Raw genomic sequence first — 21,237 nt, forward strand, 5'->3', positions numbered from 1 at the left:
CAGACAGACTATTCTCTGATTCTAATTTTTTTTTAAAGAAATTTTTATTTGGTATGGACAGATACAAAAACGTAGAACATTATGCAAAATAATGTGATGCCTGTATCATAGCTGTGTGAGCCAAGATTTTGCTTGTTTTTTGAAAGTGGACAGTCTAGTCAAAGTCGTAATATTAACAGGAAGACCATTCCACAGGTTGGTTCCTTTCACAAAAAATGCAATTTTGCAAAAGATGTTTTACAAAATGGAACTTTACAGTTTCCACTTGTAGCAGCTTTCGTTGACCTGGAGGTGTCCAGTCTGTTAACAAATTTACAAAGTGGCTCAGGTGCAAGTCTAATCAAACATTTAAAAATCAACTTTATATAGCTAAGATTAACAAAATTTAAGAATTTGTATTTATTTAAGTTGTGGCAGTGATGAAATCAAATGGGCTTTTTTATCAAAAATGTTTAAAGTTCTATTATAAAGCCTTTCGATCGGCTTTAAGGTAGTTTGACTGGTCTGAGACCAAACAGCAGTGCAGTACGACAGATGTGACAGGATCATTGTATTCAAAAAGATATGAGCACATTCTAATGTCAGACAGCTCCTGATTATTTCTGAAACTGTTCATATTCACCTTCATTGTTCTTACAATGCTTTTAATGTGACTTTTGAAATTTAACTGAGGATCTAATAGGACTCCTAAATATTTTTCTTGTTCTACCTGTTCAAATAGTTCTCCATTTATTCTGATGTTTAGATCGTTTGTTGTCAGAGTTCTTTGTATAGAGAAATACATAGATTTGGTTTTCTTCAAGTTTACTGTCAAATAGGATTTGTTTAACCAATACGATACTTTCTCTAGACTTTTGGTCAATGTGCTGCTGACAGCTGAAGGGTTTTTACCAGGCACATAAACAACAGTGTCATCAGCGTACATCTGAAGGCTAACTTCAGGCAAGTCATTCACAAACAGGCTGAAGAGAATTGGCCCCAGTATGGTTCCCTGAGGAATTCCGGTTTTAATTTCACATGGAGCAGATTTTACATGATCAATAACTACACATTGTTCTCGGCCCTGCAGATATGACTTAAACCATAATAGTGCCTGACGTGACATATTAAAAGATGACAATTTTGAAATAAGACGACTGTGGTGTACGGTATCAAATGCCTTCTTTAAGTCCAGGAATACTGCACCCACAATGTTTCCTTTGTCAAGCGACTGCACAATGCTTGCCAATAATGCGCAGATAGCCGATTTAGTAGAATGGTTTTGTCTAAAACCATACTGTTTAGGGTGTATATACTGGTGTGTTTCTAAATATTGAGTTAGTTGTTCTGAAACTATTTTTTCTAACATTTTTGACATCACTGGAACTAGACTTATTGGTCGATAGTTACTGACATCTGTGGTATTCCCGGACTTAAAGATGGGTTTAACTAATGCTTTTTTCCAAGCATGGAAATGTTCCAGTTTTAACAGAAACATTTATAATGTGGGTCAAACGCTGGATTAGAGTGTGAGCATACTTTTTTAGGAACGCTGCCTCTATGCTATACATGTCTTTAGATAGTGTGGTATTCAGATCTGCAATAGCTTTCAAGACCGTTGCCTGATCCACTTCTCCAATTTTGAAAGAATTCTCATCTGATGCTGATATTATATTTAAATTATTACTACTAAGCTCATCATCTGAAAATTTAGAAGCAAGATCTTATACAGGTTTAATAAAATATTGATTGAAAGTGTTTGCAACTTCAACAGATTCTGATATATTTTTTTCTTCAAATTTGAATTCATATGAGTTATTTGTATTTGCATTAGGTTTGGTTAAACTATTTATTTTTTTCCACATTGTTTTATAATTTCCTTTGGATTCAGTTAGAATTTTTGTATAATAGTTAGCTTTTGATAGAGTCCTTGTTTCCTTAAAAGCAATTCTTTCTGTCAGAAGGTACAAAAACTATGTTGTCAAAACCTTTCAAGGCCCACTGGCAATACATTTTTATGTAGTTTTTGTGCTTGTGTATTGCATATTTAACAAATGTTTTTATAATTTAAAAAAAATTGTCTATTTGTGTTAATTAAAAAAAATCCAGTGGTAAAAGTTTTGAAAGCTTCTCTAAAATTAACAATGCTCATGCATTATTTGCCACGGTCGACAGGCTAACAAACCCTCCTGTAACTGTAGCATCTGAACTCCACTCTACCAGGGCCTGCAATGAATTTGCTAAATTCTTTACTGAAAAAACCCAAAAGATCAGAGGGGCAGTCAGCACATTCACATCAACTCCAGTACCAATGTTGTCTCCAACTAGAACTGATTTTGACAAAATTTCCCAATTTCACCAAATAAACTGCAAAATCTTAGAAGAAATCGTACAGCAACTAAGCTTTTCTTCCTGCTGTCTCGATGTTTTACTCACAGCTTTCCTTAAGAAAGCTTTGCCTGTAATAACATCTGATTTAACACAAATAATAAACACGTCCCTTTTGTCAGGTGTTTTCCCCCAGGCCCTAAAAACAGCAATTATCAAACCTCTATTGAAAAAGAGCAACTTGGACAAGCTGCTACTACAGAACTACAGGCCTATATCAAACCTCCCCTTCATCAGTAAGATATTTGAAAAAGCTGTGTTTCAACAGTTAAACAACTTCCTAACAACGACCAGCCGCTTCGATGTCTTCCAGTCAGGCTTCCTGCTCACCACAGTACACAGACTGCTCTTGTCAAGGTGTTCAATGACATCCGTATAAATGCAGACTGTGGAAGAACCACAGTGCTGGTATTATTGGACCTTAGTGCAGCATTCGACACTGTTGATCACTCCATTTTATTAGAGCGCCTGGAAAACTGGGTCGGCCTTTCTGGTACAACACTCAACTGGTTTAAATCCTACTTGAAGGACAGGGACTTTTTTGTGTCAGTAGGTAACTTTACATCAGAGACCACAAAAATCACATGTGGCGTTCCCCAAGGGTCCATCTTAGGGCCCCTCCTATTCAATATCTACATGCTCCCCCTAACTCAGGTTTTAATAAACAACAACGTAAGTTATTATAACTATGCAGACGACACAAAGCTATACGTTACGATGTCACCAAGTGACTATAAACCCATTGAAGCGCTGGATAAATACATAGAAGAAATCAATGCATGGATGGTCCTAAATTTTCTTCAGCTGAATCAAAACAAAACTGAAGTAATAATCTTTGGACCAAAAGAAGAGTATTTAAAAGTTAGCACACAGCTTCAGTTAATACAGCTAGAAACCACCAGTCAGGCTTGAAACCTGGGTGTAGTGATGGACTCAGACCTGAACCTTCAGATGCACATAAAGACAGTAACAAGGTTGGCCTTCTATCACCTAAAGAACATCTCCAGGATTAAAGGACTAATGTCTCAGCAGGACCTTGAAAAACTAATTCATGCGTTCATCTTTAGTAGAATTGATTACTGCAACGGTGTCTTCACAGGTCTGCCTAAAAAGTCGATCAGACAGCTGCAGTTGATCCAGAACGCTGCTGCCCGCATCCTCACTAGAACTAAGAAAGTGGAGCACATCACCCCAGTTCTAAAGTCCTTACACTGGCTCCCTGTAGCTCAGAAAATAGAGTTTAAAATACTGTTAGTCTATAAATCACTGAATGGCTTAGCACCAAAATACATTAGAGACTTGTTGTCAGTGTATCAACCAGCCAGACCTCTCGGGTCATCTCACTCAAATCTACTCTGCGTACCCAGAACCAGAACCAAACATGGAGAAGCAGCTTTTACTTCTTATGCTCCACTAATCTGGAATAAATTGCCAGAAAACTGTAAAAGCACCGAAACCCTAAGTTGCTTTAAATCAAGATAAAAAACTTATTTGTTTAGAGTGGCCTTTGACTATGCCATCTAGGCATGATTAGTTGCATTTTCAGTCCAATTTTCCTTTCATTTTCTTGTCCATCATTTTATTCTCTTTATTTTATTTTATTTTAAATTACCTCTGTTGTTTGATTTTATCATTTGATTTGTTTTTCTGTGTCTGTATCTGTGTTTATTTTCTTTGTGATTGTATTGTAATTGTATGCACAGCACTTTGAGTGTCTTGTTGCTGAAAAGCGCTATATAAATAAACGTACCTTACCTTACCTTACCTTACCTTACCTTACCTTACCTTACCTTACCTAAAAAAAAGCATCAAACGCAGATAATGGAGGTTTTGCTTACACAGATCATAAACACAAGTGAAAAAGCACTTATTAACATAAAAGTATTCATGGAGTCAAACAACAAACATTTGTTCCAGTTAAGTTTATTTGCACATTCATATTCTTTCATTAATTGTTTCAGATTCACACATCATTGAAAAGCACATTCTGCAGAAGTCTAGTTGGACATACTTTCTGTTTCAGCATTTTATTTATTTCTTGTATGTTCATTAACTAATCCACATTATTGAACAATGAGAAGATAGCAAAGCTTGTAAAACAAAAAGCCAACCATTTTAAATAATCTCAGTCTGTGTTTAAAGGTCTGCTGGCCAAAGGGCAGTTTCAGAGCATGTTTGTTACTATAAGTCACACATACATAATAACTCTAACTACTAAAATCCCCTATCTAAACCACCTGTTTTTGTCCATTTGTCCACAGGATTGCACTGTAAATCAAGGCCTTGGGTGGTACAGTAGTAAAGTGGATTTGGACAACACAGCAATCGCTTTCATAGCACCAAAGTGAGTCTGTCCAAAGGTATTCATCCAACATTGCACCTATGCTGAGAGATACATTGCTAGACAATAACACACAGCCTGTAAATGAAAACAAAATTTGCCAGAATTATTATTTTCTACTTTTATCTAATTTTTTTCTATGATGGCACAGCCTTTATTATCACAGTTTCCATCTACTCGTCCTTGTCAGTTTTACCCGAGTCACTCTCCTTCTCCCTCCTGGATTCCTTCACCACCTGATGGGGAAAGCAAACACTAAGAAATGTTGATTTTCAGAATTAAAATTTCAGATTATGTCATAATTCATTGTACCTCTCCATCTCTGGTCTCCACAGTCTTTATCACCACAGTCTTTTTGCCTTGAGTGTCTGGAGTTCTTTCATAGTCTGTAAAGACAGTTGGACCCAAATGCAAAATAAAGCTGCTGCCATAATAATTCCTATGCTCTAATGTATGTTTTTTAATCCAAAAACTGAGTAAGTTGCTTTTTTCACCCTTCCTGCTTGCAAAAACAATAATATTTCACATGTACAATATCAGATGTGCATAAAGGCAGTGCTGGATCATCATTTACTTAAACTTGCGCTTTGGTCCATCATCAAAATGTGAGGCAGATAAGCAATAGTATAACAGAGGTATACCAATTTATATTGTTATCGTGGGAAAAGTAGTCGTCTTGCAATCCGAAAGTTGTGGATTTGATTCCAGCTTCCTCCTGTCACATGCCAATGTGCCCCTGGGCAAGGCACTTGACCCGAAGTTGGCTACTGATTGGTGTCTGACTGTGCGCGCGTTTGTGAGTGCATTTGGGTGAATATGGCTCTAGTGTGAAGCACTTTGAGTGGTCTGTATAACTAAAAAAGCGTCCATTCAGTCCATTTACCATTTTACTTCAGTTAAAACTTTATTGCCAAGGCAGAAGTTGTTCTGTTCAGTGTTGCTTTTTAGACATAAGGTGACAGGTTAAAGAACGAACCATCAGTCACACACAGACCTGTTAAAATACTGACAAGCTGTGCAGAGTTACAAAGTAGGGATTAAATAAATGGATTAGGGATGAAAAAAGTCTAAGTTTGTCCAATACAGTTTGTTTCTCTGATGTTATCCTTAATGTACTGTGACTTTGAGATGACTTTAAAGGCTGACACTGGCAGCGTACCTTCCTTCATAGATGATCATGCTGAAGATGAACAGCTGCTTTAAAAACAATACACTTAAATCTGTGACACGGTGAATTCCGAGTTAGGAAAACTAAATAGAGTTCAAACCCTAATGTTAATATTAGAAGCATTGTTTTGCGGGTCCAGCTTAAAAACAAAAGAAATAAAATAATTTTTTTGATCACAAAATAAATTGCATCTAAGCAAGAGATTGGTCTTGAAGAAATCTGAAACTATTGCAACGAGGATCGGGTAAATCCGAACAATGTCTACAGTGTAAACAGTTGGACCCTCAATAAACAGTTTTTGTTTCAAAGTGGACATTCAATTTTCATTATTAATTTAAACGAGTTTAGAGAATGAAAGTACATCTTACCTCGATCACCAAAGTGATGGCTCATACCAATATTGAGGATTGGAACAGAGATCCTGTCAGGTAAAAATGTTTCTGTCATGTAGTACAAATATCTAACATTATGCCCATATAGCAAATAATTATGGTATAAACGGGTTTCAGAGTCCCTATTCACCTGCTCTCCTCTCCTTCCAGCAGTTTACGGTAAGTGGCGATCTCAATGTCCAGGGCCATTTTGACATTAAGGAGGTCCTGGTACTCCCGGAGGTGACGGGCCATCTCTTCCTTCAGGTGGCGTATCTCATCCTCCAGTCTGCCAACATTGTCCTGGTAGTTGCCAATCTCATTGCCAAACTGGTCCTCCATTTCACGCATCTGCCTCAGCAAAGCTTCATTCTGGAGACAGAGAAGTAAACAGTGGCTCAAGAGTTCTTTCAAATGTATAATGCATTTATACAGAGGAACCACAAGTGGTGTTTGCTCTTACTGTGTTCTTCAAGGCATCAGTTTCACAGTTTAGAGCCTGAATCTGCCTCCTGGACTCACTGGCCTCCTGCTTGGCCTGCCTCAGAGCATCAGTGTTGCGCTTTGCAGACTCAGTCAAGTCTGCAAACTGCCAGCGGAAAGAAATAAAGCCCTCAACCTCAACAAATTGTACAAATGTGCTGTATACATGTGTGTCCTTCGTTCCCCACCTTGGATTTATACCAGTCCTCAGATTCTTGCATGTTCTTCATAGCAATGGTTTCATATTGCGCCCTGATGTCCCTCAGAGCAGCGGTAAGGTCCGGCCTGGAGGTGCTGTCCACTTCCATTTTCAGCTGCTGTGTTTGGACACTCACTTGCACGTCTTGGATCTCCTGTGAGAGAAGCATTGAAAACGAATCGATTGAAATTCAAATCAGTGGTGGTTATTACATTCATGTCCCCCATAGCCAGGACCTCCTTCTGCAGCCTCCCAAACTGCAGTAAAGTCATCTGCAAAAAACCCTTGGTGCTTTGTAACTTGTTAGAAACATCCGCAACTAAAAATATATCCTATAATAAATTATCTTAATGGATGGATTGACTGATTTTGTGCTGTTTTCAAACTGCCTTTTAAAGCATTCATAATCACAGCAGATAATTCAGTCCTGGCGTGACCTAAATATTCGACTTATCTCACACTTTTCTCAGTCTAAGATGGTTCTATTGTCAAGAAAACATTGAAAAGGGTGTTTGTGATGCATCACATATTGAAATTATGTTTGTTTGTACAAACAGAATAAAGGTTTCTTAATCTCCAATTGTATTTTGTAGATTTTCTTTTCAGTGCAGTTATTGAGTTAAGTCCTGAAGAGTCTAAACATGGTTTTCAACCAGAGATGTTCCACATTGCTGCCCAGAATCCTTCAAAAAACTAAAGAATAGCCCTTTAAACTAACCAATAATCATACGATGCAAATCAGATTCTAACCTCAGTGTCATTATCCACCTCTGGAGGACAGCAATATGTTTAAGTGTTAAATGTGTACACCACAACCTCACAGGGGGGCGCCCTTTCCCAATGACTAGAAATGGGAATAATCAACAGAAATATGCTTCATGCTGCAGCTGAAGGAGGTTCTGGCATGTTTTAATGAGCTGCTGTTCTCATCAGAAACATTTCATGTAAGACAAAAAAACAATGTTTTGTTTGATATTTGTTTAAAAATACTAAACTGAAATACACAGTTTTTCTTTCTTGCGGTAAAAACTGACAAGTAGAAATGTATATATTGTTTGCTTGCTTGTTAAGTTTAAAATAATAAAAACATACACTTTCTTGTACAGAAAAATAAAAACCGTTCAGGTTGCTCTTAAAACTTACTAACAATTCAGTCACCATTGTATACTGTGGCTGTAGGAGGCGCTGTTTCTTCTGCACACCTCCAATATGTTTTCTCAGGTATATTTTCCAACATAAAACAAATTTTGGAAGAAAAATATAATTTATCCATAAAATGAACACATATCTAAGGATCTGATGAGTTTGGATGTTGATAAATATTTACTTAAAAAAGTGATTGCATTGTATCAAAAATGCTCACCCCTACCATGTGTGTGCTGTGATCTCACAGATTGGAGCAAGCACAAGATGAATTGTGGCGGGAATGTGGTGATATGGGCCAATTACAAAACCCAGTTTTTAATTTCTAAACAATTTTAAAAGAAAAAATACTTTACCACGTTTTTTAATTTTTTTATTATTATTCATCATTGGTTTCTAATGGGAAAATCCAATAACCAAGACTTGCACAGACCTGGTCAGTTGGCTCTCTTTTTTGCATCAAGAAAGTTAAAAAGATTTAAGTATCAGATCTGATACATTGTTTTCTACTCTAAAGTTGATCATACAATTTCTTCGGTTATTACAGTTCTGGCAGATATCCTAAAACAGTTAAGTAGGTTTACTTAGAAGGTAGTGTCATTTGTACTTTAGGATTATGCAACAAATACTCACTGGTGATTCTGGAAAAGGTACGTTTCTACAGTGGCAGTGCAGTGGAACAAAAGAAGCATCGCTTACTTCATCATGGAGTTTTTTCAGGAATTCAATCTCATCCATAAGAGTTTCGATCTTCCTCTCCAGCTCCAGACGAGACAAGGTAGCATCATCCACATCCTAATTGATTTAGAAGACAAAAACGAGTTAAAGTGTGTGGATGAATCTCCAGGAGGTACAGCCCAGTAGTCTTCTCATATGGAGAGGAAAAACTGTGGTTCTTCACCTCCTTGCATTTATCTGCTTGGATCCGTGCTGGCATCAAAGGAATAACTAACTAATTTGTATCATGTAATATATAATATACCGTATGATTTTTTCTACTGGTCCTTCATATCGCTGTCAAAAGATGAATTGTCAGGAAGAAAAGAATTATGAACTTGTATATATGGATGTAGTTCTGAATAAAATCTGATTTTTGCCAGGAGGTGTCCCAAAAGACATCTTTTTAAAAAAGGAAGAAATTTATATGCATACAGGTCCTTCTCAAAATATTAGCATATTGTGATAAAGTTCATTATTTTCCATAATGTCATGATGAAAATTTAACATTCATATATTTTAGATTCATTGCACACTAACTGAAATATTTCAGGTCTTTTATTGTCTTAATACGGATGATTGTGGCATACAGCTCATGAAAACCCAAAATTCCTATCTCACAAAATTAGCATATCATTAAAAGCGTCTCTAAACGAGCTATGAACCTAATCATCTGAATCAACGAGTTAACTCTAAACACCTGCAAAAGATTCCTGAGGCCTTTAAAACTCCCAGCCTGGTTCATCACTCAAAACCCCAATCATGGGTAAGACTGCCGACCTGAGTGCTGTCCAGAAGGCCACTATTGACACCCTCAAGCAAGAGGGTAAGACACAGAAAGAAATTTCTGAACGAATAGGCTGTTCCCAGAGTGCTGTATCAAGGCACCTCAGTGGGAAGTCTGTGGGAAGGAAAAAGTGTGGCAGAAAACGCTGCACAACGAGAAGAGGTGACCGGACCCTGAGGAAGATTGTGGAGAAGGGCCGATTCCAGACCTTGGAGGACCTGTGGAAGCAGTGGACTGAGTCTGGAGTAGAAACATCCAGAGCCACCGTGCACAGGTGTGTGCAGGAAATGGGCTACAGGTGCCGCATTCCCCAGGTCAAGCCACTTTTGAACCAGAAACAGCGGCAGAAGCGCCTGACCTGGGCTACAGAGAAGCAGCACTGGACTGTTGCTCAGTGGTCCAAAGTACTTTTTTCGGATGAAAGCAAATTCTGCATGTCATTCGGAAATCAAGGTGCCAGAGTCTGGAGGAAGACTGGGGAGAAGGAAATGCCAAAATGCCAGAAGTCCAGTGTCAAGTACCCACAGTCAGTGATGGTCTGGGGTGCCGTGTCAGCTGCTGGTGTTGGTCCACTGTGTTTTATCAAGGGCAGGGTCAATGCAGCTAGCTATCAGGAGATTTTGGAGCACTTCAATCCATCTGCTTAAAAGCTTTATGGAGATGAAGATTTCATTTTTCAGCACGACCTGGCACCTGCTCACAGTGCCAAAACCACTGGTAAATGGTTTACTGACCATGGTATCACTGTGCTCAATTGGCCTGCAAACTCTCCTGACCTGAACCCCATAGAGAATCTGTGGGATATTGTGAAGAGAACGTTGAGAGACTCAAGACCCAACAATCTGGATGAGCTAAAGGCCGCTATCGAAGCATCCTGGGCCTCCTTAAGACCTCAGCAGTGCCACAGGCTGATTGCCTCCATGTCACGCCGCATTGAAGCAGTCATTTCTGCAAAAGGATTCCCGACCAAGTATTGAGTGCATAACTGTACATGATTATTTGAAGGTTGACGTTTTTTGTATTAAAAACACTTTTCTTTTATTGGTCGGATGAAATATGCTAATTTTGTGAGATAGGAATTTTGGGTTTTCATGAGCTGTATGCCAAAATCATCCGTATTAAGACAATAAAATGCCTGAAATATTTCAGTTAGTGTGCAATGAATCTAAAATATATGAATGTTAAATTTTCATCATGACATTATGGAAAATAATGAACTTTATCACAATATGCTAATATTTTGAGAAGGACCTGTACATGAGTCCAGTAACTACTTTAATTTTTTCTGCTGCTTTTACTTTTATAAGAAAAAATCCATATAAAGTAATTTTCTGCACCCCATTTTGTGAGTATTACTATTTTGAAGTGATGTATAATTTCTGTCTACGATTCTTTTTACATGAGCTGCACATTTTGTTTTATACCATTTAAACACTGCTCCAAATTATCTGAAAACTCCTGTCCTGAATTGTCTAATTTCTCTGGATAATTTAGCACTGAAAACAGAATTTTTGATGCAGTATTAGTCCATACATGTTTTTGAATCATTAATATCTATGATGTGTTAGTCACATGAATGCCTCTTGTCTTCTGTGTCTGGGTACATGACACAACTGTAAGATTAGCTTATATTATTTCAGAGTGAGAGTGAAAGGCTTTTTAACAAATTAGTTACTGTGTGCTTGAATTCTACCAATATGTTTACAAGGAAGGCTATTTTCATTAAAAAAGATGTTCATGGTATATACAAAGTAGATCCATTATTTACCCTTTATAAAAATATTTTAATCCCACAGACATAATTGTAAAAGGCAGGGCAGTTCTTAAGTGTAAAGGCAATAATTTTTGACTGTCTGGACTTTTTATTAATGATCTGAACATGCGTTTGAATAAAGCAATACCATGTTAGATATCTTCGCTGACATACTATTGTATGACAGTGAAGAGTGTGGAAGAGTAAGAGGTGGGACGTACTGCAGCACCTAAATGTTCAGCCTGTTATCTGAAACTGTAAACCGTGAAAGGAATATTATAATCCTCATAGAGTGACCTCGGTGTTTACCTTGCGGAAGGCAACCAGATTATTTTCAGCATCCGCCCTCTTCTGGACTTCTTCGTCCAACCTGAGAGCAGAACAAAAACCTTCAAACAATATGCAGAATCCTCCAGGGCCCTAAGATCCTGTTTTAATTTCTTTGTCAAGAATGGAGAGTGATAAAAAAAAAGCTTTTTAGGTTAGGTGAACCTCCATTTGAAAGGTGGTGCCAGGGCATCAGATGGTGAAAAGCTTCCAGGATCAATCTGGTAATTCACTGCCCCGTTAAAAGCATTTTGGGAGAGTGCCCACTGGGACCACCATGTGCTTTGTTGAACTAATGTGGTTTCTCTGCAGGTCACTAAGGTCATCTCCACAAACCAAATTAGGTTGCATACACACACATCCTGTTTTCGGCAAAGATTATTTTAATATAACATTTTCATAGTAGTGCAAAATAATTTCTGATTTTATCAAGTTATAGTCTGCACTGATGATCAGGTATAACAGATATAAAATTAAATAGCCTTTTGGACAGTTTTCATATGATTACATTAATGTCTGTTATTGTGCACAGTCCATGTTAAATGAATTACTAAAACTTGAAAACTTTTGTGTAATGAAGAATAAAAGAGGAACAGTTTTATTCAGTTTCAGTTGCATCCAGTGACGGTAATGTTGCTGCACAGTCAGGTACAGTTCACTGCTGCCATAAGTCTAAGGAGGTTTCTTTCATTTTGTGACTTATTTGCTGTGTTTGAGTAGACGTGCAGAGGTGGTCATAAAGTATTGCCCTCGGCTCTCATTTTTAATTCATGCTGTGTTACACGGGGCCGTTCTTGTCCTAATGGGCTTTCTGGCACCATCCCAACAGAGGGACACTGGAACACACCTAATGGGGTTATAGAGTCACATTGATTTTTCCTGACGCTATTCGTTTTGAACTCCTGTTTTTTTTTTTTTTTTTGCTCTCGTCCTGTCTCCTCTCCCCATTTTTTGTTTCCCCTTCTTGCCTCTCAGCCAGCCCCACCCTGTGTCCAGTCCCTCCACCCTCCACCACTCTGCAACACATTCTGCACCGAGTCTTTATCTTGTTAAATTTAAAGCTGCACAAAACATTATCATTGGTATATGTGCAAAATCCCAATCCCAAAATAACATTTGGATGTGATATTTATTAGGTTACTGTATTCCAGGTATAATACATTACCATTCTGCATGTTATTAAGATATTTGACTTGTTGGATGGACTTTCACTGCTCCTTATGCACAAACTCAGATAGATTGTACTGATTGAGATTGTCAGATGTTCATAGAGAACTCAAAAAGTCATGATAATACAAAAAAAACAAAGATTGAGGAAAATATGGGTTAAATGTAACTGATTATAAAGAATAATATCTTTGCTTTATAATTCCTTCAGTAAAAATGTATTTTCATCATGCAAGACAGCAGTCTAAACTCTTCATGCAGTGCAGCATTCTTTATGAGGTTGCTGCTAGTGTGCCACGCCCTTAACTAGTAGGAGCTAAGTGGAAGATGAGTCTCTGTCTATCTGTGACAACTAAGACACGTTACCAGCCTTCGATATCTTTTAAAGCTTTCAGGAAACAAAATTTTTGTGGTTGTGGCAGCATCCTGCTGTGGGAATGCTTTTCTGTCTGTCTGTCTGCCTGTCTGTCTGTCTGTGTGTGTGTGTCTATCTGTCTGTGTCACATTCATACTGACCTCTGCTTCAGAAGGGCCAGGTCTTCGCCCAGGTTGTCCCTCTCCAGCTGGTACTGGTCCCTCTCCTTGCCAACTGCATCCAGCTGGCGCCTCATCTCCCTCAGCTCCTCCTGGAAGAGCTCAGAGGCCCGGTTGGGCTGGCCGTGCTGGTACTGACCCTTGAACTGATTCAGTTCCTGCAGCAGAGCTCCATTCTGCTGCTCCAGGTAACGCACCTTCTCGATGAAGCTGGCGAAGCGGTCGTTGAGCTCCTGCAGCTCAGCCTTCTCATTGCTGCGTGTGGCCAGGAACTCCTGGTTGATGGCCTCCGCTAAGGTGAAGTCCACCTTGTCGTAGGAGAGGCGAGGGGGCTGGGGGGTGGGACGGGAGCGCTGTTGGTGATAGGTGGTGGAGCGGGTAGCCACAGCGGGCGAGGCCGAGCGGACATAGCGACCTCCAGAAATGGGAAGACGAGAGGAAACGGGGGAGTAGGAGGACAAGGAGATGGGGTGAGGGCTTCCAAAAGTGCGCCTGTAGGAGGTGGAGGTTATTGAAGAGTGGCTCATGGTTGCTCTGGTTCTGTTATATGCTGCTGTGAAAGGATGAAGAAGTGGAGGCTCTGAAATGCTCCTGAAGCAACAGGACATCAGACTGAAGAGTGCTGAGAGCTTTTATGCTCTCACCCCCTCCTTCAGCTGTCCTCACCCCACCCACATCAAGCCTTCCTCTCTCCATCCCTTATCACCATGCATGCTTTGGCCACTCCCTTCCCCTCAGAGATGGACCCTGCTTCTCTCACACTTCTCCATCCTTTTGATCAGATAATTTTGCTCTGAGCCAGATTAAGCCCCTGTTACAGACCTGACTGCCTCCTCCTTGCATCACATATTGATGCCTTCATTGTCACTTTCCAGCTGATAAACTTGTTAGTTTTATATTTTTTTACTGTATATACGTTTGCACTCCTTTTTTAATGCCTGTCAATTATTTTATTTCAAAAAGGGGATTTGAAATTTAAACCTAAACTGATTCCCCTGGATGTATTGATTTGATTCTTTTTTCCCCTCGTCCATTTGTCTCCCTGTCTCTCGCCTCTGTGTCGGACTCTCCTTTTACTGTAATGGAATACTTTATTGATATTCTGGCCGTCTGGGTTAGAGCCATGACTCTGCAGTTATTTTACGCCTTTGGAAAAAGCATCATGTCCAGTAATCCCAGTCAGAGTTGGACTTTTTAGACCGGTAAGTCCATTTGTGCGAGGGGTCGGCTGCAGGTTTTTAGTCCAATGAGTTCATGTCAGGGCAGAAGGCACGGATGACAATTCAATTCAATTCAGTTTATTTATATAGCGCCAATTCACAACACATGTTGTCTCAAGGCACTTCACAAAAGTCAGGTACATACATTCCAATTAATCCTAACCATTGAACAGTGCAGTCAGATTCAGTTTTTTATTCAAATTGGATAAAAAGTTTTTCTATCTAAGGAAACCCAGCAGATTGCATCCAGTCAGTGACTTGCAGCATTCCCTCCTCCTGGATGAGCATGTAGAGACAGTGGACAGTCACTAGCGTTGACTTTGCAGCAATCCCTCATACTGAGCATGCATGTAGCGACAGTGGAGAGGAAAAACTTCCTTTTAACAGGAAGAAACCTCCAGCAGAACCAGGCTCAGTGTGAGCGGCCATCTGCCACGACCGACTGGGAGTTTGAGAGAACAGAGCAGAGACACAAAAAGAACACAGAAGCACTGATCCAGGAGTACTTTCTATGGGAAGGAAAAGTAAATGTTAATGGATGTAGCTCCTTTAGTCGTTTCACCTAGAAAGAAAGAACAGATAAACTTTGAGCCAGTTTTCAAGGATAGAGTCTGAAAGAGAGCACATAGAGTTAGTTACAGTAAAAGCTCAGTCACTGACACTGGAAACACACGGTGACTGTTGTCAATACAAGTTCACACACTCATTGACTTTAGACAAACCAGTGTGTAGTTATAAATGGTGCCTTTTAACAGTATTATGTGTTTTATTGGGACCTTTGTGATGTAACAGCAAAAATGTAACCTTCTAACCTTTCTATCCCAACAGACTCTTCTGTGCTTCATTTGTTTATTTTTTGTAAAATTTACTAAGTTCAGTTAAAACAGCGGTCTGCATCGGTGGCCCTCAAGCCTCCTTTATAAGTTATTTATGGCTCTTTATAAGTAAAATGAAACAGAAATGATCAACTATTTTAACTATAGAGGTAACAGCTGGTATCAATATCTGATATTAATATTTCTGGTATGGCCAATAACTGATAGTTACAAATATTATATTTATTTCCGTACCTTCTGTGTAGATCAAAAAAGCAAACACACCGCTAACCGTCTCTATTTTCTTCACCCAAACTTTTATCTTCAAAATTAGCCTTAAATCATCAAAAATGTTTCCGAATTACACCCATACTTGATCAGTTTTATTGTATTGAATTCTTTGAGATAAACAGCTCCCGTTTTATTCTTTAGTATTAGAGGTAATTTGTTTCTATACAATATTAAGTAAACTGTATGATTTTCCATGCTTATTTTCTTTTTATAAATATCCTGAAAGTAAAAGGAAATCTCCTCTTCTTCCTTTAGGTGTTCACTTCTAAGAAACACAATGGGAAGGTGTAAATCATGTTAAAGATAAAATTTGTATTATTGTTGAGTCATGACACTTTTGATATTAATAATCCTTTCAGTCTGCATGATAAAAAATAGTTTTGAGCCAAGAGGAAAACGATTATTGTTTTTTTTATAATTCTTTCGCAAATAAAAATATGAAAAGTGTGGCAAGCATTTAAAATAACTACTATTTACACTTGCCCTAAAAAAAACCTGGTGCACCCAACTGCCTTCAGAAACCAACAAATTAGGGGAAACCTTAGCCAAGACTTGTCTGTCTGCCTAAAAAAAACAGGCATGGTAACTCTGGAGGAGCTGCAGAGATCCACCGATGTTCACAGAGGCTCACCATTCTGTCTGACTGAGCTTGAGGTAATTTGAGAACAGGCCAACTTCAAATAGCCATAAAATGATGCATATTGAGGTTTGGTTTAATAAGGGTTTCAGTAACATTTATAGCATAGCACCCTGATATTAGTGTCATATTTTTTTTTTTTAGGTGTTTCAAAGCTACTGTTTTCATTGAAAAGCATGTTTCCTGCAACTTAACTGTCCAAATACACATTTTCTGTCATAGTGAAAATAACTTTGGGTTTTTCATGATTAGTCTCACCAGTTTGGTATCCTAGTACTCTGTCCAGTGCATATTCCCACTGTTGCTCACCCTCCAACTTGCTGGACACCATTTGTATTTTGTCGGAGTTCCAGACTTTTAAAAATTTAAACCATGGTGCGGCAGTAGTGTAGGGGTAAAGAGTGTGATCCATGTATGGAGGCCTTAGTCCTTGACGCAGGCTATAGTGGTTTCGAGTCCTTGATATTTACTGCATGTTCTCCACCCTATTTCCTGTCAACTCACCCTAAAAAAAAAGTTTAAAATAAAGGCCACTAGTGCCTAAAATTATTTTTTACATAATTTAATCTTTTATCTTGCTATAAGTTTGCCTCTCCTCTCCCTGCCTACTTACATTTGGGTGATATAATCACAAATTATTGACTAATTATTTTATTGCATCGCTCATGTACAGCTAAATCACATATTTCCTGCGGATCCTATAAAAGACATGAATTAACAAGAAAACAGGAGACAGGAGACATTTTGTAAAATACAAAAATGTAATATGAGTAAAGTGAACAGAAATATGACAGCTACAGATTCTTTACAAAAAATGCTCTAAAGTAATGTAAGGATAAACAAAGAAGGGTTGGCATGTCAATATATTCCATGTTTGATTTAATAAAATCAACATTTGATCATTTAAAATGTACCATTTATAATTCTATCTCATACTTGTCATTTAAAACCTTTCTTAGGTAATATCAAGCATGAATGTAGATGATTGTTTTCACATGTACACACCTTTCTGAGTGAGATGTTGGTTTGCAGACAGCCCTGCACATCAGTCCTGCATAAAGTTGATGTCATACAGAGCATGCTCTGTGCTGACTGGGTGTGGTGCTTTCCTCCCTTTGTGTCCCAATTGATGCTTGGTACATTATACATCTCACATCTCATATATTCATATGTAAGCTCTCTTTGATTATTGTCATTATAAAATTGCAGTTTTGTTATTGATTTTAGCATTTGCTTTCTTCTCCCTTCAGATGATTACACCTCACTGTGTGATAGATTTAGTCGTCTTTTATTCTGTCTCTCTGTCTAACACCAACACATACGCGTCCACTTCTCTCCTGCATGGCTGCCATAGCCAAGGTCTGTTTCTCTGTCTAACAAATGGCCTGTTAGACATAGCTCTGTAATCCAATCAACCTGCTTTATGGTCAGTAACTCTCTCCTCACATTCCCTCCCCCCTCTGACTCATCTGTCTGCACAGAGCAGAACCTCACTTCCTCCATCCTGCCTTTATAGCATCTGTGATGTTTTTTTAAAATCATTTTTAAGACTCTGCATTTCCATGTCCTTGTTTAACAGTGTGCATGTCATGAACATAAACTTACATGCAAAGAAAAGAAAAATTGTTGTGGTTTGTGTCAGTAACACTGACCCCCAACCAAATGCCACCATTAGCATATGATCCCTTTGTTTCTCTGAGAAATCCCACAGGAGCCATAAATCCAATTCAGGTAATTTGACTCTATCGGATGAAATATCTGTTACCATTTCAATAGACTAAACTCAGTGTGTGTGTTAGGTTTCATATAGAAACAGGGATTTGGATATATCAGTCAAAAGGTAAAGTAAGCTAAAAGTATGATTTTATTTGTGGGGCAATGGTCGCACTTAATATTCTTCAATAATAATGGGTTGGGGATCATCTCTGAAGGAAAATCTGATTTAATTTTAGCATCAGTGTTGCTGCATACATAAACTGGTTTGCAACTGTAATTTTATGCCATTTCAAGATAATTTTTCAACCTTAAAAGCTTCGAATGTGACCTGCTGGAGAAAAAAAAAATCTTTAAAGGTTTTTGACTGTGTTTCATAGCTTTCTTTGTCAAATTGCGTGTTTTTATTTTCCTGGTTTGTTGATTCAGTCCCAGTCTAAAGTTTACAGTTTACATAGACCCATTACAAACAGGAATGTCAAACCAATGTTGGGGTTTTAATGATGCATTTGACCCATTCCTTTTTTAGAGAGGGATGATGTTAAAACAACATCAATAAAAACATAAATTGGGTGCACAAATTTCTGTCAAAATTATACTTACAGGCTCAGATATATACATACAGTTCTGTTAATTATTATTTTCAGAACCCTTTAAAAAGTTGTAGGGAATCCACAGTTCAAACAAGTTTCTGAAATAATTCTGCAGGACATTTTGCTAGTCCTCTCAATTAAATATGTTAGTTTCCTGATATGGACATGGCTTTCAACCAGTTCACAGATTTTTAATTGGGGTGAGAAGGGGTCCATTTGAGAACCTTCATTTTAGCCTGCTTTATTCATCGCAAAATAATTTGTGTAGCGCTTTTCTAGGAACTCAAAGACACTTTAAAACCAGTTTAAATTTGTGTCTGGAGTGTTGTTTTATTGGAACATCCAATTCTAGCCGTGTTTCAGTCAATTGGCACAAACCGTCATTTTCAAAAAAAGTTAATTGGCGAAGATGTTTAGGAACAACCCAAAAACCACCAAGGCTCGAACCTGTGATACACTGGAAGATGCCAGTACACCAGTGCCACCCTCTCCTGTAGACCCACTTTAATATCAGCTTTCACTTTTAAGGGTTAACCAAGAAAAAGTCCCTCCTTCAAGATCCATGACTTCAACCTTGACTGGAATTTGCAGCTGCTCACACAAACTAACCAAATGTCTTCTAGATAAAGGTTTAATGGTCTGATGAGACAAACATTGACCTTTTTGAATAACAATAAATTACGGAGTCTTTTAAGGAGTAAAGATGAGGTGTCAAAGCTAAAAACACTGGGTCAATTGTCAAGCATGGTGGTGGTAGCAATACTGAGGGTCTTATTTACTGCCATTTGTCCTGGCGCTTTGTTTAAAGAGGGTGAAATAATAGAGACAGAGAAGGTTTTCTTAATTCTTCGCCTCAAATTGAAAGCTTGACAATAAAACAGATGGGTCTTCTTGCAGGGCAATGGCCCAAACATCTATCTTAACTGGTCTTGAAATGGAAAAAGCTGATTATCTGCAATACTTCTAAATTCAGCGCTACTGAACATTTCTGGACTGTATTTAAATGCTAGGGTTTGTACCAGGAAAAGAATTTCAGAAGATTTCAAAAGAAGAGATGTCAAAAATTTAGCCAGAATTATGACAAAAGTGTTAGTTATGATAACAGTGTTAGTGAGCAAGTTTGAGTATGTACAGTTTTTAAAATTTCATTAAATATTGTATGATTGTTCCACCCTAAAACAGGACAGTTCAAATGCATAATTAAAAATCTAAAAGGTATATCACATTTAGATCCATGAAGAGTGTATATAAACGTCTGACCTGCACTAATATAGGAGTTAGTCTGCATTTGCATCTTTTACCACTCACCATGTTATGACAATCCCATTAAATGCACATATAGATGAGTGGTACTGCCAGCTTATGATATCTAAATATGGCTTTCAGAACTAGTCAAGCATTGCATATTTTCTTAAACACTATATAAACAATAGAAAATGTATTATCAATTTTGTTTTTCCTAAAATCAGATGAAATCCCCCATACTTTAAGACTTTAGATAAACTAACTTGTACATATATATTTATATTTATCTGCACCAGTAAGAAAACCAACATGAAGAAAGTCACAAGAAATCATAGAACGCTCTTGGAAGAAAGAATGGTTGACTTTCCACGTTCTGACAGCTCCTTAAATTTCAGGCAGGCTGATGGGGAAGCAAGGCGCAGATGTGACAACAGCTGAGTGTACCGCCATGCCCTCCAAGGAAGATCAGCAGATAGGGAGGAAAAACGACACAGCAAACCCTGGAATCATGACATGGACATTAAATTACACACAAGTAGACTCAGTTAACTTATTAGGTGACCTCTGAAGGCAGCTGAGCTGGTTGTGCTGAATTTTATTTACGAGTATGGAAACATGACCATATATTATTTTCCTCCACTTGATGATTATGCACTGTTTTGTGTCGGTCAAGTACGTAAAATTTCAATAACATAAGCTGTAATGCGTCAAAATGTTGAAAAGTTTAAAGGTGGAAATACTTTTGCAAGGCACTGTATGCTGATAGCAGGGAGCAGTTTTGCTTACTGCTCCATTGTTGTAAAGGTTTATGCAGGGCCGAGGACAGATGAAGGTAATCACATCCCTTTTAGATCTGTTGCTAGGGAGTGGCGAGCAGCAAAAGTCGTTCACATTAATCAGATCTTCATGGCTTCCGGGGAGATGTCCTCTAACTGTATCATCTCAAATTTGGCCGCTATGGTAATCCTACAGTCTTAAAAAGTCTGTCTTCATGGCTCCTAAAACCCTAATTAAAACCCTAATAGTAATTGTGGCAGTTCTGTGTGGCAGTGACCTATTAAAAGCTGCACGGCTGCATTGGCTGAGATAGAGATCATCCATTATCTGTAAAAAGTAAAAATGATGGCCTCCCAGAAGGGCTGTTGGGTTGTAGAGTCAGAGGTGAACAGAGACGGCTAAGCAGCCGTTGCTGCATGTATGGCCAAGAGACATGTTAATAGCTGAGTGTGATGAATGGCCTAGTTAGGCAATTACTGTAATGGAGTACTGCAGGGTTACACAAGTATGTGGAGTGGAGATTCATGTGGACTAAGTAAAAAGAGAGATTAAGAAAACTGTGGAGAACTGATTATATTTATAACTTGTG

General features: G+C 38.3%; 1 protein-coding gene across 1 annotated transcript; it reads right to left on the bottom strand.

Moving 5' to 3' along the window:
- Positions 1–4,274: 4,274 nt before the first annotated feature.
- Positions 4,275–13,977, bottom strand: prph (peripherin). The gene is made up of 9 exons (XM_047347989.1): positions 13,340–13,977; positions 11,639–11,699; positions 8,772–8,867; positions 6,919–7,083; positions 6,711–6,836; positions 6,399–6,619; positions 6,245–6,297; positions 5,021–5,094; positions 4,275–4,944 (listed from the first exon to the last, which is right to left on the bottom strand). The coding sequence occupies exons 1-9, from the start codon at positions 13,963–13,965 to the stop codon at positions 4,882–4,884; spliced, it is 1,485 nt and encodes a 494-aa protein (XP_047203945.1). The 5' UTR covers positions 13,966–13,977; the 3' UTR covers positions 4,275–4,881.
- Positions 13,978–21,237: the final 7,260 nt, after the last annotated feature.

Source organism: Girardinichthys multiradiatus, chromosome 20, assembly GCF_021462225.1.
Source record: "Girardinichthys multiradiatus isolate DD_20200921_A chromosome 20, DD_fGirMul_XY1, whole genome shotgun sequence".
Taxonomy (NCBI): domain Eukaryota; kingdom Metazoa; phylum Chordata; class Actinopteri; order Cyprinodontiformes; family Goodeidae; genus Girardinichthys; species Girardinichthys multiradiatus.